The 13,156-nt window shown below is 39.2% G+C and overlaps 2 protein-coding genes across 2 annotated transcripts in view; both read right to left on the bottom strand.

Moving 5' to 3' along the window:
• LOC122697213 (DLA class II histocompatibility antigen, DR-1 beta chain-like) overlaps nt 1-13,156 on the bottom strand; it is a 39,454-nt gene that overhangs the window by 8,661 nt on the left and 17,637 nt on the right. The gene's annotated exons all lie outside the window — the stretch shown is intronic.
• Nucleotides 351-11,472, bottom strand: LOC122697217 (H-2 class II histocompatibility antigen, A-Q beta chain-like). Its single transcript, XM_043907748.1, has 2 exons — nt 10,844-11,472; nt 351-374 (listed from the first exon to the last, which is right to left on the bottom strand). Exons 1-2 carry the CDS (start codon nt 11,123-11,125, stop codon nt 351-353), a joined length of 306 nt encoding a protein of 101 aa, XP_043763683.1. The 5' UTR covers nt 11,126-11,472.

The raw sequence follows: 13,156 nt of genomic DNA, 5'->3' as shown, positions 1-13,156 counted from the left end.
AAAGGTTTGTCCAGTCACATATGAAATGTTTTAATTGGGCCCCTGTTGTGAGCCATCTGTATGCTGACCAGTGTATTATTAACATACACAGGTTTGACTTTTAGGATTGTTTCTTTCCTCTGCATTTGGAGAAAGAGCTATTTTGACAAATGTATGTATAGATGTGTTTAGAAGTTGAGGTGGTGGATAGAAAATGATTGCAAGTTGGGAGACTTTTAATCAGTCCTTTGTTGCACTGCAACTTAGTCTTACAGATTTGGGAAAATTACTTACCCTCTACAGTTCAAATGAAGGCACTGTGACCTTTCAGTTGCTTCAGTACTAAAAAGCGCTGTGATTCTGTGGACTCCTCAAGGAACAGCATCTCCTGGTAACTGATGATATGACAGAATTATAACTGTTGATTAGGCAGCAGCCTGTCCCTCCTAACAGCTTAAGATGTCTCAATAAACTAAAGAAAGTTTAGTCAATAATTTAACCTGAGTGAAAAGGTTTTTCAAATATGTCTCCTGATGCTGTCATTGACTTTATTGACACCTCCAGAAAACACATAGAGAAAGAAGCTTAAAAGAGACAATCTCTGTGGACTAGAAGGTATTAAAGATACCTTTGTAGAGTGCACAATCTAACAATGTGAAAAGGCCACTGTCCAAATCAAAATATGCAGGGAACTGAAGAATTGATAAAGGACTTAAAGTCAATCTTTGGCACAATAACTCAGCTTTAGCATAATTATTATTTGTATGAAAATGTGTTCAATCTTATGCTCCCAGTGCTCATTATGATTTCCTCATTATACTGGAAATATGTCCCCTAAATACATCTCCTCTTGTGCTTTATCCTAAGGAAAGAGATGAGAAGACCTTGCTATTAAATTTATCATGGTGTGTTCAAGAAATAGAACACTATGAAAGGAGACCAAAATATACAACGAAGAAAAGACAGTTTCTTCAATAATTAGTGCTGGGAAAACTGGGCTGCTACATGTAAAAAAATGAAATCAGAACATTCTCTAACACCATACACAAAAATAAACTCAACATGGATTAAGGCTTAAATGTAAGACCAAAAACCATATAAGTTCTTGACGAAAACATAGGCAGAACATTCTTTGACATAGATCATAGCAGAACTTTATGGATCTGTCTCCTAAAGCAAAGGGAATAAAAGCAAAAATAAACAAGTGGGACCTATTTAAACATAAAAGTTTTTGCACAGTAAAGGAAACTATTCACAAAATGAAAAGACTGAATGGTAAATAATATTTGCTAATAGCATAAATGACAAGGAATTAATATCCAAAATATATAAACAGCTCATAAAACTCAAAATTAAACAAAAAAAAAAACAAACAACCCAATTTGAAAATGAGCAAAAGACCTGAATACATATTTTTCTAAAGAAGACATACAGATGGCCAGCAGGCACATGTAAAATATTCAACATCATTGATCATCAAAGAAACGCAAATTAAGACCACAGTGAGATATAATCTCACACCTGTAGGAATGGCTATCATCAAAAAGAACTCGTGTTGGAGAGGATGGAGAGAAAAGGGAACACTCATACACTGTTGGTGGGAGTGTGAATTGGTACAGCCACTGTGGAAGATTTCATGGAGGTTTTTCATAAAACTAAGAATAGAACCCAGCAATTCCATTCCTGGCTATGTATCTAAAAAGAAAAGATGTCCATAGGTACGTGGATTTATCTCTGGGCTTTCTATTCTGTTCCATTGATCTATATTTCTGTCTTTGTGCCAGTACCATACTGTCTTGATGACTGTGGCTTTGTAGTAGAGTCTGAAGTCAGGCAGGTTGATTCCTCCAGTTCCATTTTTCTTTCTCAAGATTGCTTTGGCTATTCGAGGTTTTTTGTATTTCCATACAAATTGTGAAATTCTTTGGTCTAGTTCTGTGAAAAATACCGTTGGTAGCTTGATAGGGATTGCATTGAATCTATAGATTGCTTTGGGTAGAAGAGCCATTTAAACAGATCACCAGCCCAGGTGGGATGCATGAGACAAGTGCTCGGGCCTGGTGCACTGGGAAGACCCAGAGGAATCGGGTGGAGAGGGAGGTGGGAGAGGGGATCGGGATGGGGAATACGTGTAAATCTATGGCTGATTCATATCAATGTATGACAAAACCCACTGAAATGTTGTAAAGTAATTAGCCTCCAACTAATTAAAAAAATTAAAAAAAAAAAAGAAAAGAAAACACTAATTCAAAGAGATTCACGCAGCATTAACTATAATTGCCAAGGTATGGAGGCAAGTTTAGTGTCAATCAACAGATGAATGGATAAAGAAAATGTGATATATATAGCCAAGGAAATAATGAAATTTTGCCATTTGCAGCAACAGGGATGGAATTGGTGTGGTGTTATACTAAGTGAAGTCAGGGAGAGAAAGACAAATATTGTATGATAGCTCTTCTATGAGGAATCTAAAAACTGAAACAAACTAGTGTGTGCTTGTATGCTAAGTCGCTTCAGTCGTGTCCAACTCTGTGCAATCCTATGGACTACAACCTGCCAGGCTCCTCTATCCCCGGATTCTCCAGGCAAGAATACTGGAGTGGGTTGCCATGCCCTCCTCCATGGAATCTTCCCAACCCAGGGATCGAACCTGTATCTCTTATGTCTACCTGCGTTGGCAGGTGGGTTCTTTACCACTAGTGCCACCTGGGAAGCCCAAAACAAACTAGGAAATACAGCAAAAAAGCAGACTCACAGATACAGAGAAGAAACTAGTGGCTACCAGTGGGAAGAGGGAAATGAGAAGGGGCAACAAAGGGAAGGGGGTTAAGAGGTACAAACTGTTACATACAGAATAAATGAGCTACAAGGATATATTGTACAAGAGAGGAATGGAGCTAATATTTTATAATGTCTATAAATGGAGTATAACCTTTAAAAACTGTGAATTACTATGTGGCATACCTGTATCATATAATATTGTATATCAACTATACTTCAATTTAAAATAAAACAGAATGCTATTGAAAAACTATGTTACAGCCTTTATGATAGTTATATAATTTTAAACAATATAATTCTACTTTTAGGTTTATTACACTTTATGTGAATATAAATGCAATCTCTCAGATGCAGAATGAACTTTAAAGTACAACTCCCTGTTTAAAGTTCTGTGTTACTCTCCGACATAAATCACAGCAGGATCCTCTATGACCCACCTCCCAGAATATTGGAAATAAAAGCAAAAATAAACAAATGGGACCTAATTAAACTTAAAAGCTTTTGCACAACAAAGGAAACTATAAGCAAGGTGAAAAGACAGCCCTCAGATTGGGAGAAAATAATAGCAAATGAAGCAACAGACAAAGGATTAATCTCAAAAATATACAAGCAGCTCTTGCAACTCAATTCCAGAAAAATAAATGACCCAATCAAAAAATGGGCCAAAGAACTAAACAGACATTTCTCCAAAGAAGACATACAGATGGCTAACAAACACATGAAAAGATGCTCAACATCACTCATTATTAGAGAAATGCAAATCAAAACCACAACGACATACCATTACACGCCAGGATGGCTGCTATCCAAAAGTCTACAAGCAATAAATGCTGGAGAGGGTGTGGAGAAAAGGGAACCCTCTTACACTGTTGGTGGGAATGCAAACTAGTACAGCCACCATGGAGAACAGTGTGGAGATTCCTTAAAAAATTGGAAATAAATAAAAAAAAAAAATTGGAAATAGAACTGCCATATAACATAGCAATCCCACTCCTGGGCATACACACTGAGGAAACCAGATCTGAAAGAGACACGTGCACCCCAATGTTCATCGCAGCACTGTTTATAATTGCCAGGACATGGAAGCAACCTAGATGCCCATCAGCAGATGAATGGATAAGGAAGATATGGTACATATACACAATGGAGTATTACTCAGCCATTAAAAGGAATTCATTTGAATCAGTTCTAATGAGATGGATGAAACTGGAGCCCATTATACAGAGTGAAGTAAGCGAAAAAGATAAACACCAATACAGTATACTAACACATATATATGGAATTTAGAAAGATGGTAACGATAACCCTATATGCAAAACAGAAAAGGAGACACAGATGTACAGAACCAACTTTTGGACTCTGTGGGAGAAGGCGAGGGTGGGATGTTCTGAGAGAATAGCACTGAAACAAGTATACTATCAAGGGTGAAACAGATCACCAGCCCAGGTTGGATGCATGAGACAAGTGCTCAGGGCTGGTGCACTGGGAAGACCCAGAGGGATGGGATGGAGAGGGAAGTGGGAGGAGGGATCGGGAAGGGGAACACATGTACACCCATGGCTGATTCATGTCAATGTATGGCAAAAACCACGACAATATTGTAAAGTAATTAGCCTCCAACTAATAAAAAAAATAATAAAAATAAAGTTCTGTGTTAATTTACACTCCACCCCAGTTCTGATAAGAAAGCCTCCTTTATGTGCCTTAATATGTCTAGTGACAAAGTACCCTCCATGCTACAATTAAAATTCCTAAAATGTATTGAGCAATATTTGAGACTTTTGTATACAGAATTCACAATGGCATTTTACACATTTTTAAAATTTAATTCTCATGTCATCTCAGTGATTTAAGTACTCTTCTCAAAATACATAGGTAAGAATAAAATGGTTGTTGGAGGTTAAACAGCCTTTGCAAGGATACAAAGCTAAATGAATGGTGCACTCCTCATTGAGCCAAGTTACAGTAAGTTGTGGGCTTCCCTTGTGGCTCAGCAGGTAAAGAATCCGCCTGCAATGCAGGAGACCTGGGTTCGATCTCTGATTTGGAAAGATGCCCTGGAGAAGGGAAAGGCTACCCACTTCAGTATTCTGGCCTGGAGAATTCCTAGGACTATAGCCCATCACTTCATGGGAAATAGATGGGGAGACAGGGGAAACAGTGTCAGACTTTATTTTTGGGGCTCCAAAATCACTGCAGATGGTGATTGCAGCCATGAAATTAAAAGACGTTTACTCCTTGGAAGGAAAGTTATGACCAACCTAGATGGCATATTAAAAAGCAGAGACATTACTTTGCCAACAAAGGTCCGTCTGGTCAAGGCTATGGTTTTTCCAGTGGTCATGTATGGATGTGAGAGTTGGACCGTGAAGAAAGCTGAGTGTCGAAAAATTGATGCTTTTGAACTGTGGTGTTGGAGAAGACTCTTGAGAGTCCCTTGGACTGCAAGGAGATCCAACCAGTCCATCCTAAAGGAGGTCAGTCCTGGGTGTTCATTGGAAGGACTGATGCTGAAGCTGAAACTCCAATACTTGGCCACCTCATGCGAAGAGTTGACTCATTGGAAAAGACTCTGATGCTGGGAGGGATTGGGGGCAGGAGGAAAAGGGGATGACAGAGGATGAGATGGCTGGATGGCATCACCAACTCGATGGGCATGGGTTTGAGTAAACTCCGGGAGTTGGTGATGGACAGGGAGGCCTGGCGTGCTGTGATTCATGGGGTCGCAAAGAGTCAGACACGACTGAGCGACTGAACTGAATTGAACTGAACTGATAGTCCATGGGGTCGCAAAGAGATAGGTGACTCCAAACCCTGTAAGCTCAGCCATTACCTCATACCACCTCACACTGAATTTCTGAAGAAAATAGTGCCTGTAGATCAAAACCATTCTCCTCACTTTAATTCATGGATACATGTATCCATCAGACTATGTTTTTAAACAAATGGCAACATTTTATACAAATTGAGAGAACTGATATGGTACAGTTACAGTTTGTTCAAAATATTCCCATTATCAGTATTGCTAGTCTCCTCTGGAAATGACAAAAAGTTGCATTTCTCTTATGTGATGATACTCACAGCTCCCTACTAATCTCCTTCTAATTGAAGATAAGAGAGCACTCCAAATTCCTATATCGAATTTTGTTTTCAACTCTTAGTTAGGACTTATCAGTATAATGTAGTATGAGTATAAATTTTTGGAATTGAACAGAAACAGTATCTCACTTACTTTGGAAAAATATATTTCTAGTAATGTGGAAAGTTCAAAACTTTTTGAAGAGGTGAACGTCATTATTGACCCTGAATTTGAGGAAAACCTATGTCCCCAGACCCCAGTGAGAGTTAAGTACTATTGGAAGTTGTGTCTTTGCAACCAGGAGAATATTACATTCAATATTGTAGAGCAATTTTGAGAATGTTGGAGGAGTATATAGCCCTCACTAATAACTGCTACCATCCATAATTTGGACATTTGTTTATTCCATAAGTTACACCAGGAAGATAAGTGTATAAAAATTGATGTTATTAAACATCCACCTAGAGATCTAAAGATGAACTGTGTAAGAAAGATACCCTGCCAGAATTTATAGTTCAGAATTTGGGACCTGACCCTAAAGAAAAGTCTTTCAGAGGAGTCTAGTCAATTGTTAAAACAAGAACCAATGGCTCAGTTAATTTAAAGAAATGACCTTGCTATATTGTTAACCAGAGAGGGGGAAAAAATGTTTTCTAATAACTAGAGCAAAAGATAACCTAATAACTATTAGAAGCATTAAACTTCTCCAAAAGTGAGGAAAACTTACTACTTCTAAAAATTGTGAACTATGAAAAACACAGAAGGATAAAAAGAATCAGTCCTATAGGAATTGATTCTGCCATCTGGGCAAAATACATAGCAATTGGCTTATGTCCTTCTGGAACAGGAGTGAAATACTAGCTGCTTTTAACTGTCATCATCTCCTTCGGTGCTACTGCTGTTATTAACTGCAATAATTGCAATATCTCCAGTCTGACCATGATCCTTTTCCCACCCTAGAGTTCTATAGTCATGTCTTTTCAGGCTCTGCAAAATAAACTCCTTGTTATGCTCCTATATGGACAAATCACTAGAATGTTTATCTAGATGGGCATCTAAGAGTGCCTCTCGTTGTCCCTCTTTGTTAAAGATACAGTCACTAAAAGAAGAAGATTCACACTAAGTGTGTTGTGAAATTCTTGATAGTCTCGATAACACTGAAGTAAGCCGTGATATATTGGGGAAAACTTGTGGCCCATGTCCAGTAAATCACTGTTAAGATATCATCGGTGAAGTCTAACTATAAAACATCTTGGGAAACTGAAGAGATGTAGTCAAATTCTCCACAGCTTTCCTAAGCAAGAAGTGTTGGAAATTGTGACTGCACAAATCTGCCCTGAAACAAAACCAGAAACTTGGATAATTCAGACTTATCTCATAGGGCAGGGGTCTCCAACCCCCAGGCTGTGGACCACTGGCCTGTTAGGATCTCGGCCACACAGCAGAAGGTGAGCAGCCAGCTAGTGAGCAAAGCTGCTTGGTCTGGCACGGCCCATCACTCGATTTACCACCTTAACCATAGCCCCCTCCCACTGCCCTCATGCGTGGAAAAACTGTCTTCCACAAAACTGGTCCCTGGTGCCAGAAAGGCTGGGGACTGCTGTCATGGGACACAAATTAATATGATCATCCTCTCTTTATTGAATAGACCTCAAGGCATGATTTGTTATATAGAAATAGATCGTGAAATTTGCTCTTTCAATGAATTTCACCTAAAATAGCAAATCTGCTGGCACAAAATTCTTTATAATATCCTCTTGGTATCTTTTTAATACCTATAGAATCTGTAAGAATGGCATCTTTTAAATTCCAAATGTTCATTATTTGGATTTTTCTTTTTTTTCCTTATCAGTCTTTCAGGTTTATTAAAAAAAAAAAAATCTGACTCTGGTTATTTCTTTTCTTTTTAATAAATGTCAATTTTCAACTGTATTTTCTCTCTTGCATTATTTTTTCTTCCACTTTTACTTCTACATTATTTCTAATTTTCTTTTAAAGTTAAATTCAATTTTTCCTGATTATCTTAAGCTTTTGTATCTCTGATTTTTAAATATTTCTCCTTTTATAACTTAAGCATTTACACCTCTAAATTTCTCTTTAGGAACAGTTTTGGTTTCGTATCACAAATCTTGAAAACCTGTTTTACTATTTCTTTAAAATATTTTCTTATTTCTCATTTGATTTGTTCTTTCATAAGCCATATATTATTTAGAAGTGTATTACCTCACTGCCAAAGGTTTGGCTATTTTCTCAATGTTATTAATTATAATTTAATAAGATTGTTGTCAGGGAATATATTCTATGTGATTTTATTCCTGTGACCCTTTGTGCAACTTGTTTTATGGCCATAGCATATGGTTTATTTTGTAGATATTCTTTGTAACAATTAAGGAAATACATACCCTGTAGTTATTGGAGGTAGTCAAATTCATGTCAATTATATATAAAACATTTTAGCTTCTTTACATCTTTGATTTCTTTACTTATATTTGTTTGCATGAATCTACAGAGATGTTTTTCTGCCTTCTATCTACTTCCTCTGAAGAAGGGAATGACAATCCACTCCAGTATTCTTACCTGGAGAATTCCATGGACAGAGGAGCCTGGTGAGCTACAGCCCATGGGGTCACAAAGAGTCGTCCTCAATTGAGCAACTAACACTTCATTTCATCTACTTTCCAATTTCTCACGCCACCACAATGAATGTTACTGAACTCAGGTTTGGCTGTTTACTGCTCCACAGCTAACCAATACTTTGAATGCCAGCAGTCCACCACCTTCTTGGGCTGCTGGTTTTCTAAATAAAGTCCCTATTCCTTGTCCTAACACATTGTCTCTCAATTCACTGGCCTATTGCATTGTGTGAGGATTAATGCACCCAAAGTATGTAGAGTGGTAACTGGAATTTAGCCTTCACTGGATCACAGCTATTTATTATTCTTGTTTAATTTGAAGGAAACTATGATTCAAAGCAGGGTGGGTAAATTAGGGAAAAGCAGTGGGGTAGGTATGGAGACAGAGGATGAAGTCCTGGGGCAAAGCTGTCTCCAGGCACTCACACCTTAGAACATCTGAGAAATGGTTCTACCATGGCAAGATGGAAAGACACAGGTGAATCTCTAACTCTGAGTTAAATTCCAAAAAAAAGCATGAGTCCAGAAGGAGAAGGAAGGAAGGAAGAAAAGTCATTAATTTAAAAAATAGAATTCTTGTAATTAAACTCTGCTGATCAATCCCTCTCCTTTGCAAAACAAGTGAATTTACTATTGGAATTATTATCACTTTATAATTTTCTCTCTTTTCAAGAGCTTCCCAGGTGGAGCTGGTGGTAAAGAACCTGCCTACTAATGCAGGAGACATAAAAGATGAGGGTTCCATCCCTGGGTTGGGAAGATCCCCTGGAGGAGGGCGTGGCAACCCACTCCAGTATTCTTGCCTGGAGAATCCCATGGACAGAGAAGCCTGGAGGGCTAGTGTTCATAGGGCTCCAAAGAGTCAGACATGACTGAAGCAGCTTAGCGTGCACTTTCTTTTTAAGCTGACACTTGAGTTAGGGGCAGGGTCTGGGCCTCATGAGTATGTGTGTCTAGTGTCTGAGACAATCTCTGACAATATCAGCCTTAATAAATACAATTTTAAAATAAAATAATGGAGAAACTTGGAATACAATTTTAAATATTCTAAAATGATAAGTTTAAAATTGATGGTAAATCATTCCTAACAAGTTTGCAGCATATTTCATTAAACAAAATGTTTAAATTTCTGTCACTGAAAATAGTAAACTGTCAGAAATATAAACCACACTTGAGAAAAAGATGAATCAAATATCAATAGTGTTAATTTTTCTGGATAGAGAACCCATATCACTGAGAAAAACACCAGGATGCTAGAAATAAGAGAGAATAGATAACTTCTAGAGCAGTAACAACAAGAGGCCAATAAATATGTGAGAGCTGTTCAAGAATCTTAGAAATCAAAGAAATACAAATGTTTTAATAAATGTAAAATTTAAACTGAGTACTTGGCACTATATATCTTTGAAAAAGGATCTGATATCTGATAAATGGGATTGTGAGGTAAACTCTTACAATTATAAAAACAAATGATATGAAACTACCCTAATAGTATTAGCATTATAAAAAATAGTAATGTCTGTATGTTAAAAAATTATAATTCAAAAGTTGGTTACACAATCATTTCAACTATGTAAAAATACACAGACTAAAGTGGGGGAAAAGGAAAAGATTTAGACAGAAAAGAAATCTCAGAAAGATCAGAGGAGCTACAGAGGCTCCCTTTCCCCACCTTTCAGAAAGTAGTCTGATATGTTTTTCTCAATGAAACACTCTTGCACACAGATGCCTGCACACTCATTTCTGGGATGTCAGTATTAAGAGGGTGGGTGCCAAGAGCAGCTTGTGACTCTTCTCCTCACGTGCTCCCAATCCTTTACTTTCCCCACCGCTCCTCCCCTAAACCCTCCCGCCAACACAGACACCTAGAAGTTGGCCCCTCTGAACACCCACCGTGTCAGCCTTTCCTCTCCTCCCCTCACCTCTCCCACAGACACCAAGATGCCTGCAGCCTCCCTCCTGCACGGTTCCCCTCACACCCCTCCTCCCTCCCAATCCTCTCGACCCCAGGATACTGCCCGGAAGGCACACACTCTACCACACCTCACCTGACAGGGCACACCTCACACAGTCGCCCGTCACGGTCACTGACAGATTCACACCCTGTCTCCTCTGCAGCAGGCTCTCCTGATTTGTAGTGGTTCCCATTGTATTCACTCATCCTGGATTCAGTCAAGTATCTCTGTATCTGTCCATTATCTCACTCTCTCCCACTCCCTCTCTGTCACACACACACCCACACTCTCTCTCTCTCTCTCTCTCTCTCTCTCTCTCTCTCTCTCTCTCTCTCTCTCTCACACACACACACACACACAAACACACACCCCGCCCACCCCGCGCTCACCTCCCCGCTGCACCGTGAAGCTCTCACCAACCCTGTAGTTTGTCTGCACACCGCGTCCACCTCCGCTCGCCTCCGCTGCAGGACGTCCTTCTGGCTGTTCCAGCGCTCGGCTTGAGGCCGCCCCAGCTCGGTCACCGCGCGGCCCTCGCCCGCGTCGCTGTCGAAGCGCTGGTTGGAGACCACACTCCTCAGCAGCTCCGTCCAGCTGGTGAAGTAACACAGGCCCTTAAACTGGTGCAAGAATGCTCTGAGAGGAGACAGCCTCTCGGTCAGGCCGTCGGCCCCACAGCCCCACGCAGCACCCGACATTATATTTGTTGAAATTTTGGACCCACTGAAGCTTGTATTTTTTAAGAATCTGAACCCAGTGAAGCGCTGTTTTTCTAACCAAGTTAGTTTGTTCAGGACCAAGGTTTATTCATCTCTTTGCTTGCCAACCAATTGCAATGTCATAATTTATCTTTCACATCTTCTTTCTTCCTATTTTCTCTGTCTCTGGGCCACTACTTCTCTACAGAAGTAAGCTACAGACACAGGCATTTTATTCCTATTCATGCTTCCGCGATTTCATTTTCTTTGTTTCCTAGTTCCCACAATACAAATAGGCATCAAACACTACCATTGGTCAGGTGAAGAACTTCTGTTTCTGTAGTCAGGTCCCCTCAGAAGGGGAGAAACTAAGAAGATGATATTCTCATATGGATAATTTACCAAAAATAAGCAGGTCCTCAGACTTTAAGTAGAGACCATCACCTAGAAACAATGGCAGAAAGAAGGGTAGACCAGATCTACTTTACTATTCTGAAATTCTTAAATATCTTCCTGAGGCATGACAGCCTTATAAAATTAAAATGTGTGACATTACTGTTCACTGCATCTTGTATGGTTAACACTGCTTATCTGGTTCGTGTCTCCGACTTAAGGTTTCCAGATTCAGCAAAAAAAAAAAAAAACAGGATTCCTAGTACTTTTGAGAAATTGCTGTTGTTTATCTGAAATTTATATTTAATTGAGCCTCTTGTTTTTAATTTGGCAACCTCAGCCCAATTTGTTAATCTCAGAAGAAGGAAGATAATATTTCTTTGTATTTTTGAACACTTGCCCATGACCTCCTGTTCATGTGAACCTACTATATGAACGTTGATTTCAAATAATAAATGCAGAATGAATGTAAATTTCTCATTTATATTGGATTTAGCAGCTCTTATAGCACCACTGCCCCCACAAATATACACATGACCAAGACACTGGATGTATGAACATCAGAAATTTTATCAATAATTCAAACACAATCAAGCCACTGTTCACTAATGGTAGTTAGAACCACAAGCTGTGGAATCAGGGTTTCTGAATTTGAACATGAACTCTTCTACTTGGCTCCGTTACCATCCATGAGCCTTTTTTCTTTATCTCTAAAACAGATTTGATGATAGTATATTCCTCACAGGATATTATTAAGTATGAAATTGAAGAGCAACACTTCCTGGTGCTGATCACAAAATAGGTACTCAATAGATACATCGACATTTTTTACTTTTATAACCCCTATGAATGTAACCTCACAAGGTCTTTCTATCACTTACCTTCCTAAAGCAAGAAATATCTTCATCATCATTTGGAAATTGTCTTCAGCTAATTTTATCACTAATTACCATTTTGAGCAAATAAGAAATTAAACATTTTGTATATCATAATGCAGTATGTGCGAATCTAATGTAAAAGGGGTATGCTGACAGAGAATAAAGGGAATTTCTATGTACTCGTTTTAGATATGGAGAAGGCAATGACACCCCACTGCAGTACTCTTGCCTGGAAAATCCCATGGACGGTGGAGCCTGGTAGGCTGCAGTCCATGGGGTCTCTAAAAGTTGGACGCAACTGAGTAACTTCACTTTCACTTTTCATTTTCATATTTTGGAGAAGGAAATGGCAACCCACTCAAGTGTTCTTTCCTGGAGAATCCCAGGGACGGTAGAGCCTGGTGGGATACCATCTACGTGGTCTCACAGAGTTGGACATGAGTCATGTATGGATGTGAGAGTTGGACTGTGAAGAAAGCTGAGTACCGAAAAATTAATGTTTTTGAACTGTGGTGTTGGAGAAGACTCTTGAGAGTCCCTTGGACTGCAAGGAGATCCAACCAGTCCATCCTGAAGGAGATAAGTCCTGGGTGTTCATTGGAAGGACTGATGCTGAAGCTGAAACTCCAATACTTTGGCCACCTCATGCGAAGAGTTGACTCATTGGAAAAGACCCTGATGTTGGGAGGGATTGGGGGCAGGAGGAGAAGGGGACGACAGAGGATGAGATGGCTGGATGGCACCACTGACTCAATGGGCA

This window comes from Cervus elaphus, chromosome 7, assembly GCF_910594005.1.
Source record: "Cervus elaphus chromosome 7, mCerEla1.1, whole genome shotgun sequence".
Taxonomy (NCBI): domain Eukaryota; kingdom Metazoa; phylum Chordata; class Mammalia; order Artiodactyla; family Cervidae; genus Cervus; species Cervus elaphus.
This window is presented reverse-complemented; position numbering and strand designations above follow the sequence as displayed.